Genomic DNA, 16931 nt, shown 5'->3' on the forward strand with positions numbered 1-16931 from the left:
AGAAAAAAGTAGAAACAATTGAAAAAATTAGCTTTGACGCCTTTTTATTTTTTTAATAAAAAAATAAAAGTGTATTTTTCTGCCGAAAATACGCCAACCTATTTGAGACAGCTAAATAGTCGCGGTACTAATCATCTGTTTGGCTGTTTAATGGGCCTGTGCCTTCATTTGATATGGCCATTTCAACTTTTAAAAAGTTTGGAACTCGACAAATAATGGAATTTGTATGCAACATTGCAGTCCCAAAATCGAGACTGCAATGTTTTTAACTTTTTAATTTTTGACTAACCATAAACTACGCGCTTCGCAACCTATTTTTTAAACGGCAAAGTCGACTTTGCCGTCCATTTTTGAGAAAAGGTTCTTAACATATTGTGGAATATGTACAAAAAAATGTACCAGGGGTCTCGGGAGGGTACGATCTAAAATGCTGCGCTCAATAGCCCGTTGGCAAACCTTCAACTTGGACATTCTGACTCTCTGTCAGTGACCATGTTTGGAGCACCGTAGGTTAGGACGGGCAGGATACACACGTCGACACGTTTTCGCTTCAGTGACAATGGAAGGCTACCCTTCATCGGCTCTTTCATGGACCAGTTGCTCTTCCAGGCGTTTTCGACACGGCGCTCGATTTCTTTGTCTTGTCTGTTCCTGAAAGAGACTAACTGGCCGAAGTAGATATACTCGTCAACATAGTGTATAGTCGGACTATACACTCGGGAGGTTAAAACCATAAATTAAATACAAATGTCGATTAAACGAAGCACGTTCCGCCCGCCTAATAACCAAGGCCGCATAATTATTGATTTAGATATATTATACCGAGCCAGACGGAATCGTGCTGGGATAACTGCTACTGATTTGTTAACTAGCTTTATAGAAATACATTTATTAAATAAATTAATCCAAAACCTAAATATTAGGTACTTTGCTAATCCGCCAAAACCCCGCCGCTTTGCTTTTGGCGGATTAGCAAAGTAATATTTTGGTTTTGGATTAATATGAATTTCCGCAAAGTAACGCCTGATTCTATTCACTATTTAAATAAATTGAAGTAGTTAAGTTGTAATGTCAATGAAATTGTTTACAAATAATTTTGACGACCGGTCTGGCCTAGTGGGTAGTGACCCTGCCTTTGGAGCCGATGGTCCCGGGTTCGAATCCTGGTAAGGGCATTTATTTGTATGATGATACAGATATTTGTTCCTGAGTCATGGTTGTTTTCTATGTATGTAAGTATTTATATATTATATATATCGTTGTCTGAGTACCCACAACACAAGCCTTCTTGAGCTTACCGTGGGGCTTAGTCAATTTGTGTAAAAATGTCCTAAAAAAAAAATACATGTAATATAAACTAAAATTAAAAACTACATAAAGCTACAACTAACTACATACAAACAAACTAAAATTATAAATAAAAAACTGGCTCCAGCTCTGTGCCTTTGGGCAGGGTGCCAAGAAGGCTAGCGGCATTGCCGCGCTGGACGGCAATACCAATGCGTTGCGCAAGGTAGGAGCCAGCCCTCTTGTCACCCGTCGCCTCCACGAGGCGCTTCGCCAGCTCGGAGAATATGCCGTGGGCGCCGTTTAAATAAATTAAGTCTGGCCAAAAGCAGTAACGGTAAATAAATAAATTGAAAGTGAAGAAATAAATTAACATTTTGAGTGGCAACCATTTTGGTGTTGTAGGTACCTAGAGTTAGACCAAGAAAAGTCTGCAGCGATTTTGGGAGCCCACGCAGTGCAAGTGTTATTTATACGTCATAATTTGAAAGAAGTTTGACGTTTAATATAACACTAGCACTGCGTGGACTATCGAAATCGCTGCAGACTTTTCTTGGTCTAACTCTATCAACCTAGGTACTTACTCAATTTTTTTAGTAAACTAAAAAATTACACACCTACACCTATAATAGCTACACCTATGTACAAAAAATCAGAATATAATAATCTAACATTTCATTTTTTGACCGCCTTAAACGGAACCTTTCGACAAGTTTTCTTAGTACCGAATTAATTATTCCTTCACGGGTTACTTTCAAATAATCAAACACCGTTTTTTGCCGAAACGGCAATTTAATTTGTAAACAAATCAAGAGAGTTTATATTACATGGATTAAATATCCTTGTGAATATAAAATCAAACGAAGTTAATAGCGATCAAAGAACGAGCAAATTGCTTTGAAATTGCAATGAATAATAATTATATTATCTTCATTGTAATGATACCTACTTAACCCATGGCCCCTATCATATTAGTTGATGATGATTGATGATGACAGGACAGTCAGCAGTGTGCATTAAAATCCAAATCCACGCTCTTATTGTACACATACAAGGTTCTTGTTCGGTATTAAAGCGTACTTTCATGCGATTTTGCATTCGTTAGCTGACAGGCGTTTTAATTTAAGTATTCGATTTTCTATGATTTGAATATGTACAGTCAATAATATGTTACACAACGAAGGCCGCATAAATATCTGACACGATCTTATTTGTAGAGCCATAAGAGCGTGTCACATATTTTTGCGGCCTTCAAAAATAAGCAAATGTCATAAGTAGGTAAAGTCACCTGCTATTGCAGGGCTTAGTCAATTTGTGTAAAAATGTCCTAAAAAAAAATACATGTAATATAAACTAAAATTAAAAACTACATAAAGCTACAACTAACTACATACAAACAAACTAAAATTATAAATAAAAAACTGGCTCCAGCTCTGTGCCTTTGGGCAGGGTGCCAAGAAGGCTAGCGGCATTGCCGCGCTGGACGGCAATACCAATGCGTTGCGCAAGGTAGGAGCCAGCCCTCTTGTCACCCGTCGCCTCCACGAGGCGCTTCGCCAGCTCGGAGAATATGCCGTGGGCGCCGTTTAAATAAATTAAGTCTGGCCAAAAGCAGTAACGGTAAATAAATAAATTGAAAGTGAAGAAATAAATTAACATTTTGAGTGGCAACCATTTTGGTGTTGTAGGTACCTAGAGTTAGACCAAGAAAAGTCTGCAGCGATTTTGGGAGCCCACGCAGTGCAAGTGTTATTTATACATCATAATTTGAAAGAAGTTTGACGTTTAAAATAACACTAGCACTGCGTGGGCTATCGAAATCGCTGCAGACTTTTCTTGGTCTAACTCTATCAACCTAGGTACTTACTCAAATTTTTTAGTAAACTAAAAAATTACACACCTACACCTATAATAGCTACACCTATGTACAAAAAATCAGAATATAATAATCTAACATTTCATTTTTTGACCGCCTTAAACGGAACCTTTCGACAAGTTTTCTTAGTACCGAATTAATTATTCCTTCACGGGTTACTTTCAAATAATCAAACACCGTTTTTTGCCGAAACGGCAATTTAATTTGTAAACAAATCAAGACAGTTTATATTACATGGATTAAATATCCTTGTGAATATAAAATCAAACGAAGTTAATAGCGATCAAAGAACGAGCAAATTGCTTTGAAATTGCAATGAATAATAATTATATTATCTTCATTGTAATGATACCTACTTAACCCATGGCCCCTATCATATTAGTTGATGATGATTGATGATGACAGGACAGTCAGCAGTGTGCATTAAAATAAAGAAATTTTAATTTAATTTAATTTAATTTAAAATCCAAATCCACGCTCTTATTGTACACATACAAGGTTCTTGTTCGGTTTTTCATGCGATTTTGCATTCGTTAGCTGACAGGCGTTTTAATTTAAGTATTCGATTTTCTATGATTTGAATATGTACAGTCAATAATATGTTACACAACGAAGGCCGCATAAATATCTGACACGATCTTATTTGTAGAGCCATAAGAGCGTGTCACATATTTTTGCGGCCTTCGAAGATTAACATATTATTATTATTGCAGGTGACTTTACCTACTTATGACATGTGAATATAATTTCGTTTGTACAGAAAAAGTAAGTTATTTCTTATAATCAACTAGACGGGCCCGCAGCTCCGCTCGCGTAAATGAAATAAAGAGTTCGTCTTATGTTTAGTTAAATAAATACCGTTATAATTATTTAGTTATAATTTAGTTAAATAATTAAATAATGTTATTATGTATTCAACCCTGCCAGGGTTTAAAACTGTGATAGGGATTTCTTATTTGTAGCCGTTATTTGGATAACTCAATACGCAAATTTGTCAAAAAATGATGTGATTTGATAAAAGGCAAGATTGTATTTTTTCATCTACACGTATTTATTTAAAACTTGTTTCAAGATAAAATTATTATTTGTTCTTATAAGCCTAGTTGCAAAAACGTTCATTAGATTAATTTTCGCCTTAAGACGAATATGGACGACCACCGCCCTTAAATCGCCTTTTCATATAAACATAGGTAGTCTAGTCCTCTCGGTCTTGCGATAGCTCTCGCCAGTCGCCATGGCCGAGGTTGAGCAGGTCTTGAGCAACTACGTCGTTTCAGCGGTACCTAGGACGTCCACTCGGGCGTCTCCCATTTTGTTGTCCCAAGTACCTGCGCTCTCTTGACGACACGATCCTCTCCCATTCTCTCTAAGTGTCCGAGCCACCACTGAATTTAGCCGCTTTTGTCTCTCAATATTTCGGCACTATATCGGACCACATCCTTATTTCTATGGCAACAAAATTATATTACGATATTTGGCCGACTGCTGACTGTACATTTGCTTATTTTTATCAGGTCGCTCAATAACATCTGAACATGCACTTTAATCTACCTACATAACTTACTATCAACTTTGTATTTTTGGCCCATCTCAGCATTCTTAGCCCGTTCCCCGGACGAATAGCAATGTTTGCCGAAGCCGTGAAAGTCAATCTGAATAATATAACTCAAAAATAAATTTAAAACAACAAAATACAAATTGATAAGAATGATAAGTCATATATGACATAAATCACTCGTATGGGCTCTATAGACTAAGGTTGAGGTTGGCAGCACTTTTTATTTTACTTCGTGTAAAAAAAACTCAGAAATACCTGTATACCAACATGACAAACATAATTTAGTTTACTTTAACTTACGGATTATTTGGTCTAATCTGTAGCACCGCCAAACGAAAGCAACCGAGAGTTGCCGAGAAATGGCCGATGAAGATTGTTATGAAAATTTCTTTTCCTTAATGTAAATTAAATACGCATCGGAAGCGATAGTTTTTATGGTCTAGTTCTATTCCCATATGTAGATAATCGATTTGAACAGGTTTTTCTTATCATACGTGCGTCGTATTCGAGAAACATGTCAAAAACTTTTTTAGAAATTTGTAAGGCGCCATCTCGCTTCTTCCCTCGTTTTTTATCCCGTTCTGGTTTTTCAATTTTATATATATGATGAACCGGTGAAAATAGGTCTTAAATAACATATATACACTACAGGTCTTTAAAATATAGATCAGCGGCAAAGACATATGTAACTCCGTATAAGATGAATAAAGTCTAAGAAAAATACGTGCCTCGGAAATCAAGAAAAAGTCATTCTCGGATAGATGGCGCACACACCTTTGGCCTATGGTCGGCTAGATGGCGTTGACGACACCGTTTTATATTTAACAATTTTAACACATAGGTATCAGTGAATGAACATGGGTCAAAATGATATAAAAATAATAAAATCATTTATCCATATATATAATTTTTTTCGATAGTTTTATACGTTTTCATTTTGAGTTTTAGTCGTGTGTCGATAGATGGCAGTAAATTTACTGTGACTACAAAATTGACTATGACAGGACCCCTCTATACTATCTATTCTCTTTGATCAGCGGCAATGAGCTGGTGATGCGGAAGCTAATTCAACTAACATACTTATTTCTACTATGATCTTCTATTTAGCATAGGTAATCAAATATACTGATACTGTCTGTCCTTCGGGGCCCCCTGAGGATGGGGGCCCTGGGCACGGGCCCCGTGTACCTTTATGGTAAAGACGGTACTGTAAGTAACACGTATGTTTGTTCTAGCATTATTGCATTTTTTTTTTCATTAAAAGAGAAAATGTTTTTCCACTTCTAAATATTTTCCATTCTCCATGGTTTTTAGTACGTTATTGACGCAATGAATTACTAGATTTAAAGGTTTTCCTTTTTTTTAAAGCGAAACCTATAAACCTAGAATATATTACGCTGAAGCGATCTGTCAATCGCTTCAAAATCAAAGTTACAGCCGTATTCGAACAATGAGATACGTCAAATACTATATTGAAACGATTTGGATCGGATATGTCACTGTCAAACAGGTGTCAAAATTGACGTTTCTTCAAACAAAAACGTCAGTTTTGACACTTGTTTGACACTGACATATCCGATCCATATCGTTTCAATATCTAGTATTTGACGTATCTCATTGTTCGAATACGGCTGCGATTTATTAAGATTTAGTTAGTGGAAACTGTTTACTCCGGAAATGAAAATTTCATCAAAAAAGTACCTTAGGATCGCAAAGCAGTTCTTCCCTCTTACGTAGCAAAGGTATGGCTTAATCTAAGAGAACAGTCAAAGTTGTTCTTTTTCCTTAAATGATTACTTTATAGAGCAATAAGGTTTATGACTTCACCTCTATTGATACCATTAGGTATACATTTTAAACTTAAGACCGTGGAACCAGATTCAAATTCGTATACATGTTTATGATTATCCCTCCCTAAAAGTATTTTATGGCGTCAAAGTATTAGACGAATTTAATTAAAAAACTTATTCTTTTGAAGAACCTAGTAAAAGCGTTTGTTAGTGCAAACTGAAACAGCTGCGTATTTAATAAAACCCGAGAGTTTTATTTTAAAAGAGATTCGCGCAGTACTTTTAAGTACAATTTAAATTTTATTATAATTTTTATACGTGGTATTCAACATGGTAACGATATAACACTTTAAACTCTCGCTTTTTGTACACATTTTTAAAATTACACAAACGGGTCTACCGCGATATAATTTCATTGTTTTTACCTTAAATTTGGACGTTTCAGCTGAGTTGAACTCTCGAGAAAAACTCATGCAGTCTCAGTCTGAGACTTGTTCGTCAATAATATTCTTACACGAAGAGAGGCCTATGCTCAGCAGTGGGCGACTGAAGGCTAGAATGATGATGATGAATGAGTATTCTTAAATGTCATAGGGATAAAAAAATATTAGTTAATTGAAGTAATTTATTTTAAAATTATTAAAGGATTCTTAGCAAGGCTCTCGCTTGAAAATTCGCCAATCTGAAATAAAAATAAAATAAAAAGTAAGGCAAGTAAAATAAACGGGTAAATCTGAAAAAAAAATCACAGGAAGGAAAAGGGAAAATCTTTTCTATTATATCTATCCTCTAGTTGCACTACTTGCAATACGAATATCATAAACGTCATTGGGGCCGATAAGGTAAACGTACCGACTAGTGCTCGACATAATGCCCAATATATGACACCCTGCTGTCACCTCTATTGACAATGACTTAAGTTTCAAGATGACATGTACTGGGACCGCGTCGAGCACCAGTACGTTTAGCTTACTGCGAACTCGACCTAAGTTACTCTATACGTCATATACCTACCCAGCTTGGTATATGACGTATAGAGCATGAATACGTTGACCTGCAGTCATGCTACTGGTAGTTAGCAGTAACTCGGACTTGTTTTTATGATGTACAGAGTGGTTTTATTACGAGTGACCATATTCTGAGGGGTGAATATGTAGGTCATATTGAACAATTTTTGACTATGGAGGTCACCCTTAAAAATGCAATAAAAAATCTACTGTCCCACACATTTTGGCAAATAGCATGTCATTTTGTATGGAATAACAATTTAAATTTTCACGATTACGGGTAAAAGTTGTGTCCATAGTAAAAGTAGTTCAGTATGACCTACATCTTGCCCCTTTAGAGCATGATAAGACATAAAGTCACCCTGTAGTCGAAGTGCATACTGCATACCAGCAAACATGCAAGGTACAAGGCAATCATAACTTGGTACAATGTTTTATGATGAAAGGGGACGATCGTCCCAAAACCGCCTTTCCATACAAACATAGTCCACATTTTCCTCTCTGGATATTAACATTATTGAAAATATTTTTACACAATTTGATGTACATACTTTTTTGGATTTTTTCATTATTTATATAAGAGTTAGGAGCATTTAAAATTTGTACGAAACCTGTTTTTTGCTCCTAACTAATATAATAATAAAAAAAAAACTAAAAATAATCAAACGGTCGAGCATAGCTATGACTAAAATACATAAAATTCTGTAAAAATATTTTCCATAATGTCAATATAATAGGGAGGAAAATGAGGACTACGTTTGTATGGAGAATAGATTATCCCCTTTCCTATTAAAGCAAATTGCTTAAGGGGCCCACTGATTAACAGTCCGGCGGACGGTATCGGCCTGTCAGTTAGAATACAATTTTGACAGTTCCGAACAACTGACAGGCCGATACCGTCCGGCGGACTGTTAATCAGTGGGCCCCTTTAAAGCTCGTTGAATATTCTTCGATTTCCAACAAAATGTAATGAGTTTGTGGTACGACTGCTAAAGTTTTTGGAAACACGAAAGTCATTATTGAGATCATGCAGACTTATGAATAAATGTTTGGGTAACACCCTCGTCTCCGGTAAAAGACTAAACATTAATAATCCAGAGGAAAGAATAGGGGAAAGTGGGAAAGGTGGAAACTTTCGTATTTGTCATCCTACTTCGGTCAACCTCAGTACTTTTTGTACCGAGACTGACTGAAATAGCAAGACACGTTCGTACGTTTCCGTGAAAATAATATGCACTACATCTGTACATGAGGTAGGACGTAGTATTGCATTGCACATTGTGGACGACCTCTGAGAAGTGAAATTGACTATTATTATGTAAATTCGTACAAACACTGTTTACTGGTGGACCTTATGTCTTTTGGAATAAGGTTTATGAACTGTCAGCTAACAGTGTGGCCGATGATTGAGAGATACTCACTTCGCCAAGAGTTGCAATTTACGTATTGCATTTCACAGTAGTTTGGGAAGGTTCTGTATTCGTCGTTGTATGAAACGCCGCAGACGGTTTGCATTCTGAAAAAAAAATTGTTTTATTACTATTTATTATAACTCATCTTATAGAAATATCTTTCAAGATTAGCTTTGTATTATTAGCTGTCCTTTTGTATGGAAATTTTATTAAAATTCAAATGTCAAAATAATTCAATAACTTTTTTTGAAAACGACAATTTAAAAAAATTACCCATTGCGAATATGACATACCCAGAAAGTGATGTCCTAAGTAAGTGACCTATCTACCATATCTCAAAAGAGACATCCACAGAATGGTGGTGTAAGAAAGTAAGTGACTTACCTCGAAAGTGGTTCCTCAAAAATGTGATCAACTTCTCCGAAAGGGTACCTACCTATTTATTACCTTTTTAGGGTTCCGTAGCCAAATGGCAAAAAACGGAACCCTTATGGATTCGTCATGTCTGTCTGTCTGTCTGTCCGTCCGTATGTCACAGCCACTTTTTTCCGAAACTATAAGAACTATACTGTTGAAACTTGGTAAGTAGATGTATTCTGTGAACTGCATTAAGATTTTCACACAAAAATAGAAAAAAAAAATTTTTTGGTGGTTCCCCATACTTGGAACTGAAACTCAAAATTTTTTTTTCATCAAACCCATACGTGTGGGGTATCTATGTATAGGTTTTCAAAAATGATATTGTGGTTTGTAATATTTTTTTTTTCTAAACTGAATAGTTTGCGTCAGAGGTACTTCCAAAGTGGTAAAATGTGTGTCCCCCCCCCCCTCTGTAACTTCTAAAATAAGAGAATGATAAAACTAAAAAAAAATATATAATGTACATACATTACCATGCAAACTTCCACCGAAAATTGGTTTGATCTAGATCTAGCAAGTAGTTTTTTTTAATACGTCGTAAATCGTAAACCGCAATTTTATTATGTTACTTGCTGCTACGGAACCCTTCATGGGCGAGTCCGACTCGCACTTGGCCGCTTTTTTGTATTTAGGATATGTGAAAACTGTATGTACTATGTATCATGTAACTTACCTAAGCAAAACTAAATACTTTCATATTTATTCGTATATATAAATTAAGAAGAAAATAATCCAAATTTATTTCTTTTTTGTCTACATCGAGTAATAACTTACATAGCAAACATTACACAATTATCGAACGTGGGCAAAGTAGTAAATTTGCAATGATTATCTACAATAATATTTTTCTAGCGGGCGGATGGAAATGATTCTAGAACGGGTTACGTAAATAATTTGTTAAACGGATATTTTTGTTTAAACATTCATAACTACACTAAAAACTATAAAAATGGGTTACTTTGTGATATAATTCCAGTTACATTGCAATATTTTAATTGCTTTATAGTATTTTTCAAACACCGCGGGTACGGTGAGAGATGTCATCTCCATTGAATTTATAACCTTAAAACGCACTTCTCACTCACTACATACGAAATCCAATTTGTAATGACGACACAAATACATAAATAATGACACACGTCACATACTTGCACACCTCGATCTGTTTTTGTGTACGCATGAGTCACAATAAGCACCGCGCTAGTTGTGTGCATGCCCAGTTGGGCATGTGCTTCGGCAGAAGAGAAATAGTACGAATGCCGACTCCCTTCCCGGTGTTGCTCGAAGTCCCTACCACCATAACTGCTGCACGGCTGCAACAGCAGCGCTGCTGCGGTCATAATCCGAATGTCATCTTTACTCACTTGTACGACTGAGCGCATTTGTTGAGGAAAGTCTTGCAGCCGTGTACGAAGAAGTCTGTGGCCCAAAACGCCGAGTTTTTCGGGTAGTTGATCACGGTTGGGCGGTACTGGTACCTTGCTGATACCACCACGAGACACGACAATACTAGAACAAGAGGGGTTCTCATTAAATAGATCCCGTAGACAACATGCCAATATTGCCAATCGCTAATGCTACATAGCGAACAAAACACAACTGTCACACTATTATGGAAGAGTGATAGAGAGACAAAAAGCGATTCGATGGCGAAGCGCAAGCGATCGTCACCTTGGCTAGGCCGCCAGGTCAAAAGTCTTTTCATTGTCTTTTCTCTGACCACTCACTCTGTCACGCTTCTATTTTTGTCTCTTATCAAATAAATAAAAAAGTAGAGTGCTATCGCATGTCCTTCCCTTCGAGCAACACGGAAGGGAGGCGGCATTCGCACTATTTCCCCTCTGCCGAGGTACAAGATTAGCGCGTCAATCTAATCTAGCGCGGGTAATAAAACTAGTTGCACTTGGATTTTTCACTAGACCGAGTCCAGACGCGCGCGTGAACACTGCTGCACAAAAATGCCTGTTTGCTCGGTTTTTTGTTATAAAAAGAGGTCGGGGACATCAAATTTACAAAAAGAAAGTGTTACATTTCACATGTAATATTTTTTTTTACATATCATACGTTTAATTACATTCAAACACAATTATTATATTTTAGTCTCATGTAATTGTTGGATTTATCGATTTTGCTCGCTCAGTACAAATTGCGGATCGGTCGAGCGACAAATCCGACTTCTCATCTCTCAGAATACAATAACATACTTCAACGAAAATGTGTTAGTGTGCGTGTTGTGACACTTGTCACTCGTCCGTACACAAAAAGAGATCGAGGTTTGCAAGATTTGTCTTTGACGTGTGTCATTTTCTATGTATTTGTGTCGTCATTACAGATTGGATTTTGTATGTAAGTGTGTGAGAAGTGCGACTGTGTGCACCTTTCCCCCCGCGAAAAATGGCAGAAAGATTTGTACGGTGAGATATCGCTTGGGCCCCTCCCTTCCGATGTGTCGAAAGCCGGTGTTGCTCGAAGGTCCTTCCAGTTGTAGACTATAATTCTCTTGAGAAAAATTAAAAACTATATTTCACGCCTTACAAAAAGCTCCACTCTGTCACATTTTTTGGGGACGTAAAACAAGACAACGAAAAGGATTTTGACCCATTACACATTTTATTAAAAAGGTCACTTCTGTGGACAATATATTAAAAATTAACCACTCCTTAGTTAGAGGTATATGCAGGTATTCTTTCTGTGACTCAAGTACTGACAAAATGGATACTTAGGTATAATGTATAAATTTTACACACATTTTAACACACGTGATACCTGAAGTTACTTTTACTACATATTGTAATAGAAAACTAAGACGTACTTACGGCCCAATTGGAACTTTAAGATACGTCAATTAATAGATCTAGAAACGATATGGATTGGATGTGTCAGTGTCAAATGTGACGTTTCTTCAAACAAAAACGTCACTTTTGACACTGACACATATATTTAATCCATATCGTTACTAGATCTATTAATTGACGTATCTTAAAGTTCGAATAGGGCCGTTAGTATCAACACACTTTTAGAACAGTTATGAAGATCACTTGAGAAAACTTTTGCTTGAAAACTTCTTGCAGGCGCTTTATTTAAAGAGAAGTAATTAAAGAGATTTTTAGTGAAGTCGCCACTTAAAAGGTAAACTATAAAAATAAGAAAAAAGTTGAAATCTCGGAGTCATTTAAAAATGCAAATCGAAACCTAAATAATGTGGATATGATTTTTTCCCTTTTTAACTGACTATAATATTGTCGAGAAATGATTTTAATATTGGCTATGACCTCTAAACTTACTGAACTATAGGTTTAGGTATAATATAACCTAAACACCGAAATATAGTGGAACCCGCTTAAGCAGATTCTGCGGGCATTTTAAGCAGAAATAAACCTTTTAAGGATGATTTACGCTAGACCGGGCCGTGCGCGGGCCGAGGCGCCCAACATATTATTTTCTATGACGGCTATTCGGTGATCACGTGTTGGTTTCCATAGAAAACGGAGCTCCGGAAGCTCCGGCCCGGCCAAGCCCCGGTCTAACGTGAGTCATCTTTTAAACGTGAAAAAATGTATGAGAACAAGATTGAAAGGACCAGAAATCGTAATACGTGATGGTAAGTAAGCGAGTTCTACTATTACATTTTATCGTAGGTACAGATTTCACAATACTTTACCCACTAACCACCAACCCATATCGGCAACTCACGCGCACTGAACATAAACATTTATGAATCAGAGATCGCCAACAGTTTCAGTTCAATAAATTCACACGGTTTAAAAGTTTATTTCAAGACGAGTTTATAATAGTAGTTTCTGTTGTAGGTAAAAATCGTTCAAACAGTAAAAATGTTGCTATAGCTAAAGGTAACGTAACATGAACTATTGGAGCTAAAAATCCGAAAATACAGCTAAATATAATAACTTTTTCTTTATTTTTCGCACGTATATTTGGAGCATTCCATGAAATTATCTACCGTTGTCCCGTATGAATGCGAATTTTCTGAAGATTTGCAGGTATAAGAGTTTCCTTTTCTATGACAAATGGTCAAAAATTATGCACAGAAAAATAATCACCTGCTTTAAATGCCGAAAAAAAGTCGCAACACAGAAAATAATACGGGACAGCCCGTGGAACGCTCCAATTCCAATACGGGCAATAAATTAAACCAGACAGAATTTATCCGTAAGTTTTTTAAGTTACACTTAATAATGACCCCGTGATTAATTTTTGATTTACTTACCTAGTTTCGAGGAAGGACATAGGATAGTTTTTATCAGTCATCATTATTATTCCACGCAGACAAACACGTGGTAACAATCTGGTATTATTATATTTCCGACATCAGTTCTGGAAAGAAGTTTTGATTTTTCATCCGGTATAAATATATTCTCAATTCTCAATGTTATGAGCAGATGTAAATACAAAACACGGTAGAAATACCCATTTATTGGTGCAAACGGCGTCCGTATTTATGAAGTTCCAAAAAAAGCGTGATTGTAAATAAACAAATGTAACCGATTCCTGGTTTCAATCAGGTTTGCCCATAATGCCATTGGCACCTCGGTTTGTGTAAATGTTAGAGATGGACCGAATATGGGGTTTGCCGAATACCAATATTTGGCCGAGTATTCGGCCGAATGATTAAGTTCAGCCGTATCATTATAATAAACCATTTGAAACGCTTCAATTGTACCGTTGCCCACACTGTTAACTGTACATCGGTGGACTTTATGCCTTTTGTAATAAGGTCCACCGATGTACAGGTTAGGCTGGAGTGTTGCTGTTTGTATAAGCAGCTAAAGGTGAATCGCTCGAAGGCAATTCCCTAGTACAAACAGGTCAAAAGGCCCTCAACTCACAAATACAATTTTTAACACACCCTAAAGAATTAGAAATATTTATTAGCACAAAAAACAACATAATACATTAATTCATTCAACAGCAGAACATAAATAATTGTGCTCAAAGTGTGAATCCTAGGACCACCCACGTGCCGCTGATTTTCAGTGAAGCCTGGTAAAAACTAAAACTAAAATCAAAACATCCTATGGATTCAACAATTACCTAACATGTCTTATTAAATCCTATAATGTGTATTAATTAATAAAATACGGGAAAACGTAATCTAATGAAGACAGTACTAGAAAAACTAGAGGTTAGATTTTACAGTGTTGCAACAAGACAAACAATAATACCTATAAAAAATTTGGCCGAATAATAATATTGAAAATTTGCCGAATATGTTGAATACCGAATAATTATCGAATATTCGGCCCATCTCTAGTAAATGTATCTGTATTTGTTTTTATAGTTACAAGAAGCAAAAGGTCAATGTTATTCGTAATAGACGTGATTTTCTATCTTGTTTATGGTGCAGGCCCTTTTAATGTAAACATCGAAGTGCGTTTTGTAAAGACCGCTCCTCACTCGTGCGCGAATCGCGGCTTCGAGCCGCGAACGCGAGTGTGGAGTCGAGTTCGCAGATCTGCGAAATCGACTCCATATTTACTCGCGTTCGCGGCTTCGCGCCGCGATTCGCGCACGAGTGTGGAGCAGGCTTTACAAGAATATTTACAGTCAGCACCAAAAGTAACGATTCAATTTATGGCTTTTTGTAAAAAAAAAATAGCTACTGTTGTTTATTTAAGTAGATACATTTTTAAATTCGCCAGTGCACTACTATTTATAGTAGGTATTTTCAATAATATAAAAAAAATTACGCATTATTGTTTCGAAAAATGAATCGTAATATTTTTTTACACACATTATAAAGATGACATAAATCATTAAAGACGGCTTTTTGTGATACATTCTATTGTTTTTCGTTAGGTATTGGTGTTCTTTAATTGTAGTTCGTTTTTGTCACTGACGACAAAGCTTGTTTATCAGTATCATTAACTTATCTAATAATATCAGAAAGTTACTCTCTTAGTGGTATTCGACCGTAAGTAATTGGGATTACAAGACTAAGATAAAAGACTTTCTTATTATCAGTACCTTTGAAAGCAGAAACGCGTATCCTCGAATAAAGACAGAGGCACTGAACATTTTCTGCAAAGGCTCTTTTTAAACTCTCATCATTATTTCAGACGGCTATGTTTTATCACAAAGTATATCAAGTCTGGGTAAAAAAGCAGATTTTTATGTTGTTTTCCGCAAAAAGGGACAGAGATAAAACCGACAAGTATTCAAAAAGCGGGTTATATGGCTGCTTAACGTCGGTTGCGGTTAATAATGGTGGTTTTTGAACAGGTCAAAAAGTAGGAAAAAAGATTTAATATTTTGTTAGTGTCGCTACAAATCCGTGTATTCATTATTACACATCTATTTATATAAAGGAAAGAATTTAAAAATAAAAACACCGATTGGTAAGCTTCGCTAGTTCATTTGTTAGAGTCTGGCTAGCCAAAAATTGTTGACAGATATTTCGTTGTTGTATCACCACTTGTCTATGATTAAAAAAAATGCTAAAAGTCAGTTGTTAATTTATGTCATTCATTCAAATTGTTTGCGGTTTATAAGGGGTTTATTTTAAATAATATTAATAATGTCTATACTGAGACAGCTTCGTAAACTATTATTTAAGCTCGTAAATAATTACGACAATGTGCGAAGTCAACGTGTAGCGCTGTATAACGAAAAACTGCAATGTTTACAACTCTTAAACAAATGTAAACAAATTAGGAGGTTGGTGCTCTATAAATATTTTGATACTTAGCATTTATCAAGCTAGCACTTTCCTCCAAAAATGCGTACTGTATGTGTATAACCATTTATAATAAGTTACCGGACATGTTTGAAGGAATGTAATTTTAATAAATTTAAGAACTTGTTAAAAATGGCTCATACAGAAATGTTATTACAGTATAAACGAATTTATTAATGACAACTAGATATATGACATGTTAATTTAATTTTGATTTTATTTTTTATTTATCTAAGTTAGTTATAATTATGGACCAGCTCTGGAGAGCTTCTGGTCCATGAAGGCGCTATTGAAGGGTGACCTTCCCCTGTGTCTCAAGCGCAAACTCATCGACATGTGTATCCTGCTTATCCTAACCTATGGTGCTCAGACATGGTCATTGACTGAGGCTTTGAAGTCCAAACTCAAGGTTTGCCAGCGAGCGATGGAGCGCAGTATACTGGGTGTTCGCAGGACTGATAGAATCAGAAACACGGAACTGCGCTTCAGAACTAGAGTTGTAGATGTAGGTGTCAAGACCGCTAAGCTTAAGTGGGACTGGGCTGGACATGTCTGCCGCATGCACCCTGAAAGGTGGGCCAAAATGGTTACGGAGTGGGACCCACGGAACACCATAGATGGTGCTAGCCGGAGTGCAGGCAGACCGAAAAGGAGATGGCTGGACGACTTGGACGTATTTTGTCTGGATTGGCGGGAAACTACAAAAGACAGGGTTGAGTGGAGGGAGCGAGGGGAGGCCTTTGCCCAGCAGTGGGACACTTAACCAGGCTAACAAAAAAAAAAAAAGTTATAATTATATTAAATTGATATTATATAATGTGATTGCATGTGTCGTCCTGAAATGTATTGTACGCCTGAAAAGGTAGAGTCTGGTGAGGTAGAGTCTA

The 16931-nt window shown here is 36.4% G+C and overlaps 1 protein-coding gene across 1 annotated transcript; it reads right to left on the reverse strand.

Annotated features, from left to right (window-relative positions):
* Positions 1 to 7122: 7122 nt before the first annotated feature.
* LOC134801057 (uncharacterized) lies at positions 7123 to 13150 on the reverse strand. The gene is made up of 4 exons (XM_063773585.1): positions 13012 to 13150; positions 10715 to 10859; positions 8940 to 9034; positions 7123 to 7193 (listed from the first exon to the last, which is right to left on the reverse strand). Exons 1-4 carry the CDS (start codon positions 13028 to 13030, stop codon positions 7162 to 7164), a joined length of 291 nt encoding a protein of 96 aa, XP_063629655.1. The 5' UTR covers positions 13031 to 13150; the 3' UTR covers positions 7123 to 7161.
* Positions 13151 to 16931: the final 3781 nt, after the last annotated feature.

This window comes from Cydia splendana, chromosome 21, assembly GCF_910591565.1.
Source record: "Cydia splendana chromosome 21, ilCydSple1.2, whole genome shotgun sequence".
NCBI classification, from domain to species: Eukaryota; Metazoa; Arthropoda; class Insecta; order Lepidoptera; family Tortricidae; genus Cydia; species Cydia splendana.